At 43.0% G+C, this 18248-nt stretch overlaps 1 protein-coding gene across 1 annotated transcript in view; it reads right to left on the bottom strand.

Moving 5' to 3' along the window:
* LOC126249028 (uncharacterized) overlaps positions 1–18248 on the bottom strand; it is a 1135715-nt gene that overhangs the window by 443609 nt on the left and 673858 nt on the right. The window contains exon 3 of the mRNA XM_049950638.1: positions 12796–12931. Coding sequence (XP_049806595.1) covers positions 12796–12931 — 136 coding nt within the window. The remainder of the gene's footprint in view (positions 1–12795; positions 12932–18248) is intronic.

The raw sequence follows: 18248 nt of genomic DNA on the forward strand, positions 1-18248 counted from the left end.
TGAAAATTTGTGTCAAACTGGGACTCGAACCAGGGTTTCCCGCTTGTTTCGAGCGGTCGTCTTACCACTTAGGCTATCCTAGCACCATTCGCAGACCGACCCAAGCATCTATATGTCACACAGCCATCTATTTCTTCTCACAGAAGAGCGAGTGTGCGAGTGCGGGTAAATGAGTTAATAATCTATGAGAGAAAATAGATAGGCGTGTGACATATGGCAGTTTGGGTCTGTCCGGGGAGCATGTTCGGACAGCATACGTAATGAGGCGACCGTTCGCGATGAGACTGAAATTCGGGTTCTAGTCCTGATTTTGGACAAATTTTCATATGTCGTTCTACATGGTACATTAATACCTACAGTTCCGTTGAGTTTCAGGAATAAATTTCAATACCTGTAACGATAATTCGTCATGAAATATAAAAAATATACAAAATATTTATCTGGCAGTTTATCTTTATTGTAGTTTCGCCATAAACTTAGACTCTGTGACATAAATTAACTGATGGTAACAAAAAATCCACATAGCTGAATGCATATTTATGAGCCATATCCGCAATTTTTACTGTATATTCAATGGTCATTTTACAAAATTAAAGCAGTGTCTTGAAACGTTATATGTCTCTAAATATATATTACGCACAGTTCAAAGTAATATCACTGGATGTGACCTTTGTTATGTCATCTTTACTAAAGAGATGATGTACCCACATTCGTTGTGACTTTATAAATTAAATACCACAGATTTTCTCTCTTAGAAAAATCAAATTTGCGTATTTCCTTATAAATGGAAGTACTAATTTTCTATACGGAACGATGTGTTGAAATGACGTCTCGAAATCCATATGCAATCAGTGTGAACAGAAAGTTTTAATTCTGTATAATGAGTAAGGTGCTGAATTGCAAAAATAAGTGTCGAGAAAACTTGTTCCGGGTGAATTAGTAGACAATGTGCTTATGTGACAATGGTATATGCATAGGAGAATTGACGGAGGGAATTCTACAATAAACTACGTTATTTTAAAGGCTGTTGTTGTGTGTTATGGCTCCATAATGGCAGTTCGTTCTGTGAAAAAACTCAGCGCTATATCAATTTGTAGATATTACAAGATAACAAAATAACAGGTGAGAATTTTCTGTTGTACTAGTTTTGACCTTGATGGAACATTACAGCTTAGGTTTTCTAATTCGTATGTAGACAGAATGTAACAAAAGACTGAAAAGCTCTTCAGGCACGTAAGATGAAAACATTATTCTCTTTACTTAAAAATTTGCAGTGGAAGTTACTACACAGTGTAACTTGTAATCATGACTTATTTTCAGATCTTGAAGTCTGTACGTAAAATGCCACATATTTTCGTGTCCTACTAATATGAAGTGGGTGGAATTACCTATAACTTTACTCACACGTACACGAGAATTGGAATTGCAACAAGTGCATACGGTGCATCTATCTGGAAGCATAGACAAAAAGCCTGTAAACCAAGAGCATAAAATAAATAATTGGACACTGTCTAGACTTACTGGAGTTACAAAATATCTGAAGATAAAAGGTAAAAGAAAAACTCGATAATGAATCGAAGACTTCCCTTATTAGTTCGTGCATGTTGACAAGTAAAATATACTTAAAACTATTATTTGTCGGCATAAGTAAGCATGCCGATATAAAAGACAAGTGTGTCAGTCACTTCAAATTTCTTACATGCCGCGTTTCGTGAGTTCGCACCCTCATCGTCAGGTGGATCAGTGGTGAAGAAAATAAAACTAACTGAGACGATAATTGTTTAAATTTGGGTATTATTCTATGAAAAGACCCAGTTTCCAAGTCGCAGTTAGGCATAGAGGAAATGCGGTTCACCATTTAAAGGCAACATAGATAATAGTTTTCGAGTGATTAAAATTTTTAAATATAATAATGCTTCATGATGGTTACACAATTTCAAATATCTCTTTCTATTGGATTATGTTGATGTTTATGTTTCTCATACCAAAACGAAATGAATACTGGGTGTTTGAAGGCTGTCGTGTGTGCATAAGGACTTTCAGCTTTCTGTAAGTGCTTTTACTTTTCCATTACCAGTATGTATAGGTCAGGAAACAATAGCACGATTCCAGTTTTCGTCGTGATGTACTCTGGCACTAATTTATAGCGAAATACAACAGCCTCGCTAGAGCACTCATTGCTAGCGCTTCCGGCGATGGCGTGGTTTCTCCAGATTGATTATGGCTAATGTCGGATAGTTCCTTTGGGAAGAAAAAAATTTCGAGTTTGTGATCGATCTGTAGCTGGCTCTAAGCACTATGGGACTTAACTTCTGAGGTCATCAGTCCGTCCCCTAGAACTTAGAACTACTTAAACCTAACTAACCTAAGGACATGACACACATCCATGCCAGAGGCAGGATTCGAACCTGCGCCCGTAGATGTTGCGCGGCTCCAGACTGTAGCACCTAGAACCGCTCGGCCACACCGTCTGGCTGATCGATCTGTATTTACTACTTCGTTTACTTGACTTTAAATGCTAATATTCTTCCCAATGTATTTGAGAAGCCGCTACTTAGTAGCTCGTTTACATGAGGTACCGCATGAGTAATATTTACGAGTATGACTATGAGGAGTATACAAACATTTATTTGATTCGACAGGCTTTCTGTTTAAATTGTTAAAGAAACTGGGATAAGTGCTCCGTCTCATGGTACGTCAGCTGAGATTCTATTGCTCTTCGTATACTTCGATTACAGTCCCTATAACTTAATTTCCGATCAATACATTCATCTAGTTGCTAAATTATTTTATAGTAAAAAATAATTTGCAGTCAATCTCTATTCGAGAATTAAAATATTTTACGAAGAACACATTCGTGACCCAGTATTCATGGTGTGTTAAAGGAGCATTTGTCTCTTCATAAATATAACAGAAGACTGCGTACACACTGAGGAAATCAGCATACATAATTTCATGATTCGGTATGAAGAGAACAATGAATATTCTTGAGATCGAAACATACTGCTCCTGTAGGAACTGTGAGCATAAAATCGGACTAATGGCAGTTCGCTAAGAGGCAGTGAATGGATTGGACAGATCCTTCGTATGAGTAAAATAAGGACTGTCTTCTGCCCCGCTCTTAACAGTGACTTAAAGAGAACTTACGTAGATGCAGATGAATTATACTGGCTAAATAGAGAACAGAAGAGAATAAAGGAATTGTTTCCCGTGCAGAAAATATTACTAGAATGAAATTGTTAAATTAAAGCCGTATGGCATGAATTGCTGAGAGGCTCCGAAGGACAGGAGTAGCCACCAAATTGGGAAGGTTTTTCCTATCATTCGAGTCCAACGACCCCGTCCGACGAACTGATCACAATCAGCAGTGCCACATGTTATCTCTTCATGTGATATTACCGAGAGTTTTGGAATTTAATCCAAGATATTAGCGGAAAGACTGGCGATCCGGGACAGTACGCCAGCATCCCTTCTGTCATCTCTACCATGAAGGCAAAGGGAAGATTGTCAACAGTACGCTGGTTAAGGGGACTGTCACCCATCCAAGTGCTGGAATGATCCCGGAGGTAATATGGGTAAGAGGAAAAATGGGCGAGGCTCGGCCAAATAAACTCGGTTGCCAAACGGAAAGAAATGGAAGGGTTAAATGGACACAGGAGAAAATTCATTTATTTAGTAACAAAAGATACTTTCGCCTTTTCCATTACGTGTCTCCGCCCTCAAGGGAAGAAGGGATACTTATTAAGTGCGTGGGAAAAAAAGAAACAAACACGAGGGAACACTTCTCGAACCCGCACGTGCGGTGTTAGTACTCCACGGAAACCGCGGCCCCATCTGCATGGCATGTCTTCTAGTAATGTCGTGTAGGTATCGTTAGAAATGGCTGTACTTCGGATTCTTCATAGTACCTCAATCACGATCTTTTAAATAGATCAAAAATTCATGAGAGCTGTGACACCACATCCAAACAAATAATGTATCGCGTGGTCTCTGATCCACATGACGGCGTCGTGTTTCGTCCTCGTGTAATAAACATCGTTCGGGTAGAGGAGAGTGAATGAATCGCCAGAAGCAGGCACACTCGTACAAAGAGAGCCAAAATTTGACGCACGAAATACAGATGTCCTTCGCCGGCCCTCAATGTAGCCGATATTCTTCTGTATCCTGAACGTTGCGGTTCACGCATGAAGTCGAATCGCTAAGATGGATCCTACGGAGTCCCTCTCGAATATTCTGCTTTTTGTCCCCCGTTACGTACCAGATCGAACGATCGACTGAATCAACCGTTAACTTGTTTATAGTGCTCCATACTACCCTCCAATGAACGTTAAGATATGTCAATTCGATGACATTTGGCGACGGGCGGGGAAACAAGGCGCGGTATGTGTGACTGGCAGTCGGTGAACGAAAATCAGGGATAGTGGCCCGTAGGTGGCTATACTTCAGATAAAACGTCCTAAAATAGGGAAATAGGGTAATGACACAGGTATCTAACTAAAAAAGAGTAAAGGAAAGACAGTGTCACAGCCTCCATCAGTAAGCCAATGAGACTCGTCAGGCATCATCGCCAAAGCTTGAGAGAAACACCAATGTAAAGAGACACTGCTCGATTGGTAGCGTCTGCGGAATCCGTGATTCCTGACAGACATTAATAAATTCGGTCCGTTGATGGAGGTCCAAAGCCTGGAGACGATAATCCACAAATCCAGCACCGATATGCTGCTAGTGGCTGCAATAATTAAGGGCTGTCGTGTGTGAGATGTAGTCCGTGAAGTCAATACGAAGACAGAGGATTGCATCGCACATGTGAGTGGGACGACTCTTGCAGGTGTCATCCGAATGCCATTTTCAACGCCACGGATATATGTACATCAACACGGCTCCCCGAAGCTTCCCCATAAATGGCTAACAAATTCGTGGCTCCGTGGACATCATGTCCGTCACGAAATGTTAACATCTGGTCATCCGCGTACCCGGTGCCCCTGAAAACGGTACAACATATAGACATTCCCGTGAGGTGGTGTCGCAGACCGCACAGCAACGGTTCTAATCGTAAGACATACAGTATCGTCGATAAAGGCATCCTTGTCTGACAGACCGGCGAATCTGCCAGGGGATGGACAACCTCCCGTTGACAAGCACTTTCAGTGTTGCGCAGGAGACGGAGCACCACTTCGGCGAGTGGGCCTGGGTGGTGCACTTCGTGAAGGACTGCAGTTAAGTGAATACGACTGACGCCATAAAATGCCGCCAGAGCTTCCGGGTCGCGACACACCTTGGCGAGAGCAAACTGGTCTCTGTAGCGACGCACCGCGGTGGGGATATTTTGCGTCCGACGATGCCAGATCAAGTGCGCCGAATATGAGCCGCCAGAGTTTTCATATCACAGTTCAACACGTTAGTGGTCGGTAGTCTATAATACGTTGTCCTCCTCGAGACTTATGGATCGGGATGAAGGCACCTACCACAAAGGTAGCCAGAAGTTGCATCTCTGGCTTCATAAGCTCTTGAAATATAGCCGTCGAATAGCCTCTGAAACGTACTGTTCAATTCCAGGAGAACCTATCCGGCCCTGGTGTCTTGCTGGCTTCCCCTTTCCTGTGGCATACAATATTTCTTCTTCAGTCACCGATTCTACCAGTTCCCGTTGGAGTTCCAAAGTGACCGCTGTGTTTGTCAAACCAGCGACAGAAGCAATGATCTCCAGGTCGGATCTCTTCTCTGCGTACAGGTGAGAATAGTGGGCAAAGTATGCACTGCTTATGTCTCTTTGCGTGACGTGGCGTAAGCCATCTTCTGTCGTCACCTCATGGATCAAAGTCCTGTACTCGAGCTTTCGTTCCATCGATACATGGGAGACTGAGGGTCGTTCATTGGCGGTTCCGACAATTTGACGCGTACGAATGGTCGTCACTTCTAAGTGTTGACGCGACAATGTCACAATGTCACAGTCTTCGCTCGCGCTCTTGCCAATCATCTGGCTACTAAACGTTATCAAGGTGCACCGAAGACTCAGCTTGGTATAGTTCACCCACCAGGTCACCAATGTAAAGATGACGTTTACGCCCCTCTTCATTGCAGGCACAGTCCTCAGTCTCCTCGTGTCTCTCACCGCCGCCTGACATTCCGGTGGGGCCAGATGAGTGGTGTTATACTTCCACGGGCTGCGGCTGCGCCATACGCGTAGGCGTTCTAACGAGATGGCACGAATGTATGCCGTGTGGTCAGTAAATACTGCGGGTCATAACTCAGCTGCCGTAACAGCATCCCTGAGAGAACTGGAAGTATGTATCCTGTCAGTTCTGCGAGAGGAATGTTCCGTGAAGTGCGTGAAGCCCGGTCACTCAGCTTAGATGGTATCCCAAATCGAGCTCGTGAATGACAGCGCTGAGTAATGGACGTGCTGAGTGGTGAGGAATTTGATCCTTTGGAGAATGTGTACAATTAAAATCGTCCCCGATCACCATATCATCTATCCTGCTTTGGCATAATTGTGTTAAGTCGTCAGAAAAAAAGACGAACATTCACGCCTTTCACGATACCCGAAGGTGCGCGAACATTGTCGAAGTGTATCCTTGGGTCCGTTAGAACCATGCCATTGGCATTCGGTATGTAACGTACATCGGTAGCTACTAAACGTTCTTTGAGAAGATCTGCGATGCCACTGCACATGTACAACGATTGAGGTACGCATGGCGTGTATCCAGAGGTGTCCAGGAAGCCAAGAACGTATACCTCTTGCAATAGACCCATGTCCGTGTCTACCATATAAAATGCGTCGTGTATCAATGACAGATTCTCGCGCCAACGGATGGTGTTGATGTTCACAGTCGCGAATCAATATGACTGCCGATCGCGCTGCAAGGCAGTGGCTGTCGTCAGTATGAGCAGTGGCGACGAGTTATGTCACCCCAACGGTACCCTATCGTCTCTATGGTCTCTATTATCATGCAATCCGCGGGATCTGTAGGTGAGGGTGGGGGAGGGGGGGAGGGCGTAGCTCGCTATCTGCTACACGTGCTCTTCCTGCCGTCCGCCCACGAGTCACTGAAGAGGCTGCCGGTGTATTACAACGGCTACCAAGGAGGCCCTTGTTGTGTTTCCTTGTGGCTGTGACGATGTTCCAACGCCCTCGCTATCTCTGCACGGATTCCCAGGTGAAGCTGAATCCATTCATCTCAGTTCCGAAAGGGGCAGCAAGGTCGATCAACACCTTTAGCAAGTGTCACCACGACACGACCGAGATCGGTACGATCGTGTGTATCCGCAAGAGACAGTCATCAGACGGTGTCAGTCGGCGTTTCTAGTGTTTGCGGGAAGAACGCTGCTTAGTACGTGCGTCTCTGTGTCAGAATATGTGTGTGTACATTCGACTTCTCTATGCCTCCCGGAGGAAAGCTTGGGCTTGCACGACTCGTGAACCAACGTCCATCATCTAGTTGTTTTATGAGCCATCACCTTGCAGAGGCAGTTGCTCTTCGCGGCTATCTAGCGACTTCCTCACTAGCGAGAGGGAGGTATGCGCCTCGTCAATACCGAGTCCGACTGTCTCCAGTGGTAACCTGTCTTGATCCGCACCGCCAGATGTCGTAGGTGTCATCACTTGAGCGTAAGTAATTGGTAGAATCGAGGGAGGAATATGTACCGCTTCGCACGAAGGAATCTGGATTATCCGCTGCTGCAAACAATTGGAGCGAACATGACCTTCCTTTCCACATCCTTATAATGTGCGTCGTTGTCCGTCATAAATGATAACTGCGCGACTACCGGCGATGTTTAAGTGGGAAGCTTCAAATGGTTCAATTGGCTCTGAGCACTATGGGACTTAACTTCTGAGGTCATCAGTCCACTAGAACTTAGAACTGCTTAAACTAACCTAAGGACATCACACACACCTATGCCCGAGGCAGGATTCCAACCTGCGACCGTAGTGGTCGCGCGGTTCCTGACTGAAGCGCCTAGAACCGCTCGGCTACTCCGGCCGGCTTAGTGGGAAGGAATATGCTCAGTGAGTTGGAGTTTACTAGGCTTTCTCGACTGTGTACGGGATACGTTGTAAGAGTCTGCCACTTCTCAGCCCGACGGCTAATGACAGTCTCTTACGATTTAAGAGCGGAGGTAACGGAATCGGCGGATGTGTCAAAAGGTAGTCCGAATACTCGGAGAGTCCCCATGCCTAGGCTTGACGAATCAGCCGATCGAGCATCACATTATGAGTCATACGACTCAATCACATATTAAAAATATACATAAGTATGCATTAGCCACAATTATCACCAAAAATATCATCTCTGAAATTAAAACAATAAAGTTAAAAAATTACGTGTGGGTGATACGAAGATGTTGTAACACCAGAATGAGCATACTTACCAGGACATGGGGCTTTTCTTAAAATAGGAAGACACCAAAAAGTGATTTTCTGTGTTCCCAAGTGTTAGTGACAAAATGGAAGAAGCATAACAGAGCAACTGCTCAATACATCAGTTACAAAACAACATTCATCAGCCAAAGCATTGTGACCACTGCCCACTGCGACGCTGGATGCCGCGTGGTGGCATTGCGGGTACGTGACGCGGTTTGCCAATGTATGGAAGCTGAGCAAACATGGACTAGGTATCACCATAGTGAAGAATTGGGCTGCAAATGAGGAAATCCATTGAGGCAATCGACTTCGACAAAGGGCAGGTTATTATTACGCAGAGCTCGTGGACGAGTATCTCGAAAAAGGCGATTCTGTTCGTATGTTCACGTGCTTCTGTCATGAGCATCTATAGAAAGAAGTAGGGGGATAGTGAACTACCACTAGGCGATAAATGATAGGGCGTGCACGAATTTTCACAGACCGTGGGATCTGGCGGCTTGTCTGCTCTGGAAAGTTGGACAGATGGTGATCTGTGGCTCCTCTGCCCAAAGAGCAAAATACTATTGCACACACAAGTATTTCAGAGCTCACCGTTGGTCGTACATTGTTGAGCACGGAGTTCCACAGCAGATCACCTCTTCGTGTTCACATGTTGACTCAGCGACATCCTCAGTTACGACTACAGTGGGCACGGGACCCTCGGCATTCGACTATCGATGAATGGAAACGTGTCGGCCCTCTGTCTGAGTCACATTTTTGGTAAACTAGGCTGATGGTCGTCTCCACAAACGCCGTCATCAAGGTGAAATTGGTTCAAATGGCTCTGAACACTATGGGACTCAACATCTTAGGTCATAAGTCCCCTAGAACTTAGAACTACTTAAACCTAACTAACCTAAGGACATCACACACACCCATGCCCGAGGCAGGATTCGAACCTGCGACCGTAGCAGTCCCGCGGTTCCGGACTGCAGCGCCAGAACCGCTAGACCACCGCGGCCGGCTCATCGAGGTGAAGGGTGGCTAGAAAAGTGCAGCGCTGTCGACAGAGGCTGGTGGGAGCAGTATTATGCTATGGGAGACATTCCCCTGCCCTTGCATGGGACCTGTTGTAGTAATCGAAAACACGGCGACCGCTGCGAACCACCTGCATCACCTCCTGCTTGACGTCTTCACCGACGGCGATGTCACCTTTCGGCAGTGTAATTATCCATGTCTCGGAGTCAGAATCGTACCACAGTGGCTTGAGGAGCGTTATAGCGAGCTTACGTTGATGTCTCGGCCACCAAATTCGCATAATATAAATCCTATGGAACCCAACTGGGTCGCTATAGGGCGCCATCACTGCGCACGGAAATTAGCGGCCAGTTATTTACTCGAGTTACACGATCTGTGCGTAAACATCTAATGCAATATATCTGCACAAACCTACCCCTAAACTGTTTGATCCGTGATATGCAGGGCCGGTAATGTATTTCTTTCCAATCACTGACAAACAAGCTATTAAGCAGGTGGTCATAATGTGTTTGCTCATCAATGTATATAAATTATCAGGATGCAATAATTAACGTAGCCGGTGGGATTTCTACCACAGTTAAGTCTCGGTAGTGTTTAGAGGTGTTCGATGGCAATGCTTTTATTTATTTGCGTCTTCGAAATAGATGATTAGAGACTCCATTTTAGACTTTATTACGGGCTAAATGTTTTAATACACGATGATATTGTTATGCCACTTGGGACAGAAGCCACACAAAATGTCACGCTAATACGCAGGTGGCTAGCAGGTTGGACAGATATCTGGTGCACGCCAACCGAGTTACCCATCGTCAGGCAATTAGAGTTCTGAACCCTTTTTCCGGACCACGTCTTACGTCACATAAAATATAGCACTCACGCCACAAATTGCATTTAGAAGGATGGTCCACATCAGCCTTTGAAAAGGTTTTCAAGATTAAAATCTGGTTTTGAAATCTATTTCTTACGAATATGTAACATAAATAAAAACTACCAGTGCTTCGAAGTCTCTTCCACGCGTACACAAAACCTTTCATGATTCTTAATTTTTTCCCTAAGACACAAATATCTATGTAAAGTAAAAACTGAATGACGCATATCTAAATTGAATGGTGAATTGAAGCTTCTTATATGGGAGACAATAGTTGAATTACAGTCATCTCTCAGAAGAACCTGGGTGCCTATCAAACCATTGCAGGTCTCACTAGATCAATGTTAGATGTGCTATGGATCAATAAGAATTGCTTAAATAATAGACAATTCTTGCGTTTAATCACTCACGAGATAGATTTGAGAATTTTTAGGTAAGAGAGTCTTTGAAAGCGCTGCTTTATTAACCCTGGGGAGAGCGGAAGCACGTTATGGGCGCACATACCTGCGTCAAGGTTAACCAAATCTCGACTAAATGTGTATCGATCGGGAGAATTTTGCATCAGGAATTCCGCCTGCGGGTAACGTTGTATGGTATCGACATAGAACCATTCTTTGGGGCAACTATTGGTCTAAGCCGGCCGCGGTGGTCTAGCGGTTCTAGGCGCGCAGTCCGGAACCGCGCGACTGCTACGGTCGCAGGTTCGAATCCTGCCTCGGGCATGGATGTGTGTGATGTCATTAGGTCAGTTAGGTTTAAGTAGTTCTAAGTTCTAGGGGACTGATGACCACAGATGTTAAGTCCCATAGTGCTCAGAGCCATTTGAACCATTTGAACTATTGGGCTAAACGAGTTACTGCCACAAGGAATTGAAGTTGATAACAACTACGCATGCGGTATTAAAATCATTTTACCTAATCATGGTGGTAATGAAGTTGAGAGTCTGGTAATTCAGGTGTATATGCTACACAATGGATCGATGCTCAGCTTGGATAAATCAGCAATCAGTAAAAAACCTTAAGTCAATACGAGCCTTGATTGAAAAAGGTGGAGGTACGGAAGTAGTTTAGGTGATGAAAGCCTCAAAATTAAAAAGATTTGACATTCATCAACTAGAAAGAAAAATGCAGCACCTTAAGCACGTAAAACATGATATCCCTCTTTAGACTGCAAAATGTAGTCTTTGCCAACTTCGTATTAACTAGATTCTAGCACACTGCCATGGTCGTCCCATTAACCGAAACACTTGCCAGTTTTTGTTTCATTTTTTTCCATGACTGGACTTTACATATTGGCCATGTGTATATTTCAGTGATTTGTGCCAATCGCTACAGCTCTGAGCAGAGGTAGACTGGGACTACACACGCCGTGCGTACATTTCAAGGCGGTCCATCAGACCAGAGCCCACAAGATATTCGGAAGCACAGAGGACTGGATAACTAAGAAACTATATATATGGCTCCAGCCACTGAACGTAACCTCCTTCTATCGAGCTGAATTTCTAAATTTTTTACCATGTTTATTACTGCAATGCAGATGTGAGCTGCTTAGGTGAATAGGCACTTTATCAGTCATCCTCTTGCATATACGAAAAGGTAATTTAGCAAGCCACAACAGAGCCAGTAGTGAGCAGACAGCTCACAGTGCATTGATCCTGTAACTTAGCGAATATCCTTGTCCACAGCAGTCCGCTCGTGTCGTATGACGTGCTCAGATATACGGTTCCCACTTGCGAGAAGTAAGGACTTCATTTACAGACATTCTCATATTGCGAGACATAACGTAACCTACCGTTTCATCTACACCCAGCAGTACAATGTCTCGTAATGGGTCAGAAAAAACCTCAACTCTATAGTTAGATCAACGCCCCAAGTATCAGAACATCACACCTACACATAGGTGTTTGGACATTTTATTTACTACACACTGCCGGTGGACAAAACAAACATACAAAATTGCAGATATTACTTAACTGATCATAACTGGCAGTTAAAAAACTGATTCTGAGATAAATATCAGTTGTAATACAGAAAGTATTATTACATAATTGTAACAACATATAAGAAGTATAATCTTACTGAAGTTCGGAAGATGGCCTAGAACGCGCTAGATACTGTCCACTAGGTGTCTATAGAGTCATGGTCCGTAGGAGTTGTGTTGCCGCCTTTTCTGTTGATTTTTTAATGACCTTGTCTTTGACGGATTATTTTACTTCGGTATTCCTGGCAGGATATGTCCTTCTTTAATTTCCGTATGTCAGTCTAGAAGCTTTTAAAAAACTTTTCTGTGTCACAAAGAACAATGGAGTTGCAGAAATTAAATGGGTAATCCATTAAAGGGGTCATAATCTCGCATCCGGCTAACCGATTGATGTCTTTGATCGTGCATGATCAGCTGAACTGTTATCAATGCACAACATACAATCACACTGCATTTAATTATTTTCTCACACATCTTCATTATACGGTAAGACAAAGCCATGCGTGCGGATCTAAATAAAAACTGAAACGTTAAGTGTCGGCCATAGCTTTATATGAAGGCGACTTACCTGTGACGGTCATATTGCTAGTGGCGTACACAGTGTCAAAGCTAGGCCCCTCCTTGGACACCTCGCACTTGTATGAGCCGGTCGTGTTGAACGTGAGGTTCGTCAGCGTCACTGTAGTGTCGTTGCAAACATCCATCTGAAAAAAAAAAAAATCGTTATCAGCGTGGGACAGACTAAACTACTTGACCACCTTGAGCAAACTCGCAGTTAATAGCAACAAGAACATTAATTATTTATTTAGTAGTGCAGAAGCATAATTTTGTCAGCTAACGTGTTCAGCTCAGATATTTCCTTAATCTAAGATATCGTAATTATGTTTCACCAAAATAAATTGTTATAAAGACCTCTCTAATTTAAGTACATTCTCTTATCGTAACTGAATTAATTACAGATATATCCGTATCTACATCACTCTTTAAAATGAAACTGTTGTTACACGGAACTGTCGCTGGAGGCTTCTGGAGCGCTCCAACTTGCCGCAACTAACAGATTTCACTTACAAGATGGGAATAGCGGAAAAGAGTTTAATTTCAAATTAATACTAATGCTACTTGGGTCCTAGTAAACTGATACTAATCTTCCTTGGCTCCTAGTGGTAGGACCGACACATCAATTGGAAGGCATAGGACGTGGCTTTTAAAGATTACAACCAGTTAACTACGGTAACATTTCCGCTCTCTTTCCGGCCAGAGCCTTGAAAGAAAGCCACATTCCAAAAACTGAATGGATTTGTAAAACAGTGTGTTGAGGTATGAGGACTGTTAAACAATCATTTCCCGTCATGCACTCAATGCCAAGAGACACATGTACAATGTGAAATTATGTCAGCCACAGCAACAAAAAGGAAACTTCAAAATAATATGATCATCAAGACTGCTGTTTGTATCATCGAGTGTTCAGAATCCCTGCCGCCTAGTGCACTAGACGTTTGCTGTCTTCCGACTTCAGGAAGACATTTGACACTGAACCGCACAGTATTTTACTTGGAAAAAAATATTATATTTACAACTGGATTCCAGACATCCTTGAAACAGAACTCAACACTTCGCTCTTAACGGAAAAAAGTCGACGGATGTAAAGGTAATTTCCGGTGTACCCCAAGGAAGTATGCAAAGACTATTACTGTTCACCATGTATATAGATTATCTAATGGAACGCGTAGGATTCTCTTTAAGACTGTTCGCGGGTGATGCGGTTGTCTACAACAAAGTACAAACTCGAGAAAACAGTGTCAATTTGCAGAAAGATCTCAGATGAGTGATGAATGGTGCAAGCTCTAGCTGTTCACCCTGAACGCAAATAAATGTCACGTATTGCGCATACATAGTAAAAGAAAGCCACTACTGTACAACAGCACTACTGATGAAAAACTGCTGGAAACAGTATCTACCGTAAATATCTATGAGCAACTATCCGGAGGGACCTTAAGTGTAATGACCACATAACACAAACAGTACAGAAAGCAGATGCTAGACTGAGATTAGTAGGAAGAATCTTAGGACCGTGTAACACATCCACGAAGGAAGCGGCTTATACGGCCCTTGTCCGATAGATTCTTGAGTATCAAGCATTAGTATGGGATCCTTAAAGGGTGGGACTGATAGAAGAGAGAGAGAAGATCACAGGATCGTTCAGTCAGCATGAGAGCGTCACCGATATGCTCAACAAACTCCTTTGGCAGACATTAAAAGAGAGACGTTGTGCACCAAGAACAGGTTTGCTACTGAAAACTTGAGAGAGCATTCCTCGGGAAGAGCAGCACATTGTATTACTTCCTCCCACATACATCTCGCATAATGATCATGACGAGAAAATTCGAGGCATTAGAACCAACAGCCATTCTTTCCACACGCCAGTCTCGACTTTTGGGTAGAATGGATCAGTTAGTGGTACTTAAAGTACCCTTCCCCACACGCTATGAGTCAGGCTTGCGGAGTGCGACGTAGACGTAAATTTTCTGTAGTTGATGCAAGGACTTCAGAATAGAATGAATAGATTCATTTAATGTCATTGTACAACAATGCAGTGTTTTAAATGCTCTTGGGTTGTCGTAAATTGTGGATGGACTTCATCTTTGAGTTTATCCCAGATAAAAACATCCACTGGCGTCAAATCAACCGAACTTACAGACTATCTGATAGCGCCCTAATATCTTATTTAGCGACCAGGAAGACATGCGTGAGACCATCCCTAACTACTGGGTGGTTAGAATTACAGTGCAGTTACTCACAAAGGTTCAGTGTAGATTATAATCAACGTATGGCAGCGAAACTTACGATGTATATTTATGCTACAGCAATAACGCGGAGCCATATTTATGCTGCAAAAATTAGTTCCAAATTTGGCCACCAGATGCAAATCTGGCGCTGTGAGTAGAAGGACACATAGAAATATTTTATAATGCTATAGATTAGGAATGGGACGTCGGCAGAAAAGATCAAACAAGTGAGAAAAGTATAATGTCGATTTTATTTCTAACCGCCGCTTACATACTTTGTTCAGTATGAGAACAGGAAACGTCGTCGAGTTGCTGTACAGCGCCAGATTCGCACCTGTTGCCCAAAATGGGGCCTACTTTTTTCAGCGTAAAGTGGTTCCGCGTTATCGCATTAGCATGTCTACCAAGTTTCAGTGCCATATGATAATTATAGCCCACACTGGACCTCCGAGAGTAGCCGCACTTTGATTATTATCATCCGGTATGAGCAAATAGTGAGCCGGAGCCCATCGTGCTGATACCACGTGCGTCTACTTATTTCATGTGGTTCTTCCTTTAGGAGAACCGGTAGCACTTTGGTAAGAAATAGTGTGTATATTTTACCCGTTAAGATTGCTTCATGCAGTAAAGACCAATCACCTAGCCACCACTAACACCACACCAGTCGATCACACTTCAGTGCTTCTGATGCTTAACCAGCCTCAGACTGTGCCCATTCTCAGTTGTCCAGCAATGCGCATTTCTTACATTAAGCTTTCCATAGCTTGTAAAGGTAACTTAAAGATAAAGGGGGTTCTTTGAAGAAAGAACTTATTGTCCTGATGATGCATTAAAACGGAGCAATAGAGTTTCATACAGCTGCTGCTACTGCTATTTTCTATCTCCTGCTGAAGTGTTACGTGATATGAAAGGAAACTGCTTTCGCGCAAAATGGCAACAACGATGGGCTGACGTTTTCCAGAGGCAGTCTGAAGGCCCTCCGGGGTCAACATGTGGATAATGAGGAACAGCTGCCGGTACATCTATTTCGATGGTTCTGCTCGGTTCAGGCTTGCTCCTTGCTCTCTGAGTAGTGTTCCAGTGCTCTTCCAGTAACAGGTTTTTACACATTCGCTGAATTGTCATTCTTGTCCACACCGTGTGTCGGGATACCTTTGTGCGTACATATGAAGCGCTCTCTTCACAGTCCATCTCTGTTCTCCATATAGAAGTAACGCATCTAATTTCTTTGAACTGTAAAACATATTTACTTTTTCAAGCGAATCAGCACTCGAATGACACAGCAGAACAAAAGCTTCATTTCCTCTGTTCTGCATTTATACCGTTATTGCGGTGGTTCGCCCTTAAACGATATTCCGCATTGTCTTACTCTGATTTGAAATCACACTCAGCACTCAGTTTTATGTTCAGAACAGGTAAGTCCTAACTTTCCGTTATTACAATTACTCTGAAAGCCGTAATCAGTTGTTAAAGAGTGCAAATCTGTAAAATTCGCCTCGTACGTTACTACAATTCATGCAGCGGATATTACTATAGTTCCATTTGAAAAAGTGAAGTTCTTAGCGATGTCTATAATTGATATATCGGTTAAAAATTACTATACATTACTTAGCGAAAAACCTTCTTACGATTCGTTTCAGTGGGAAGAGAATTACGATATCGTAAATGCACCCGAAAATATTTGAAACGAACAACGTGGATGATTAAACTTGTGGATTTTTTTTTCAGAAGATGTGTTTTTAGTTCATTCTGGTGATACTCAATTTTTCGATACTCTCCGTATACCTGATCCGGCCAATTGTTTCTGTGATGCTCCAGAATCCTTACCTTTTGCCAAAGTAATCAAATTTTAACGTGTGTTTCATCTGACGCAACATGGAAGAATACGGCCGTTTTTCCATCCACGTGATTGTGCTCTGCCCCTACAATGATCTTGGCCTAAATATAACTTTATACCCTAATCACACTTTCATTCGTTTTGTAACGAATGGCTGAATCACAGGTGGTTCTTATATGTTACTTTTATATCCGTAATTTCTCTACTAGAGTTTAGATACAGCCAACGAGCGGCGTTACACACCAAAATGCAACTAAAAAGATTTGACACAAAGACGAATACGCAGCTTTCAAGGTGCGGTTGGTTGTCGTGACAAAAGCCCAACATAGCACTCGAAACAACAGATTAAAATCACATGAACAGTCAAAAAGGGGTACAGGAAGTTCAAAGGCTAGCAAATAAGAACAGGTCGATGTAGTCTCTGTGGCTCGAAATCGTTATAGCGACGAATCACAATTAAGTTTTAACGCTCACTACATCCCTTTGTGACGGTAACAACATTTCACAACGGGGTTATACCATGTCAAATAGCCTAATTTCGAAACATTTCCTGCTCGACTATCAAGGATGTCACCGGAAATTCACGCTCGGTCTGCGCGAAATCTCGCATGGAGCCAAACAAACGGCTATATCTCTGCCAGTACTGCTTCGACGAACTTAAAAATTTACCAATTTTTATTGGGGCATGTGAGAATATACACATAAAATTTCATCGAAATCGTCATGGTCGAGCACGGAGGCCTACGTGAGTTGACTGATGCAAGGTGCCCATAGTGCTAGAATTGTGTTCTGCATCTGGAGTACAACCAGTACCGATGTTTATAGTGGCCTGTTCCTTGGTGCCGGACTAGAATGCCGTATAAATGGGCTACACACATGCCCCAAAGGGAAATTGTTTTCATAAAAATAGTTCTGTTTTACGCAATATAAAATGTTTCAGTTGTTTAAATACAAAATAATTTAATAATAATTTATCCACAAGTGATTTAAAACATTTAATTTTTTCCAGGAACCTAAATTCTCCAGAATATTTTAATTTTTGAGTGCTTAAGGAGTCTTGATCTCTCTCATGTCGTTTAAACACCAGCTGACATTTATCTCATAACATATCTTTGAAGATATGAGAGCTTTCCAAGAAGATTTTATAATAATTATAATATTTGCTGCAAATGATGTTCCGCAAGTCTCATTGATTTCGTTCGAAGTTTATTGTAGCGGCCGCTATATGCGGTGCACTGCCACCGCAGTAGAAGTGAATCGTGCTCCAGGTGAAGCTGTCTATTGCGGGCGGACGTGCTCCACCGCGTTCATGCAATTTCGTTTATTGCTTAGCTATGGTGAACCCAAGTGCCAATTACTCGTGGTGTTTCACCAACTTTAATGCTTGCTATAAAGCTC

Source organism: Schistocerca nitens, chromosome 3 (genome assembly GCF_023898315.1).
Source record: "Schistocerca nitens isolate TAMUIC-IGC-003100 chromosome 3, iqSchNite1.1, whole genome shotgun sequence".
NCBI classification, from domain to species: Eukaryota; Metazoa; Arthropoda; class Insecta; order Orthoptera; family Acrididae; genus Schistocerca; species Schistocerca nitens.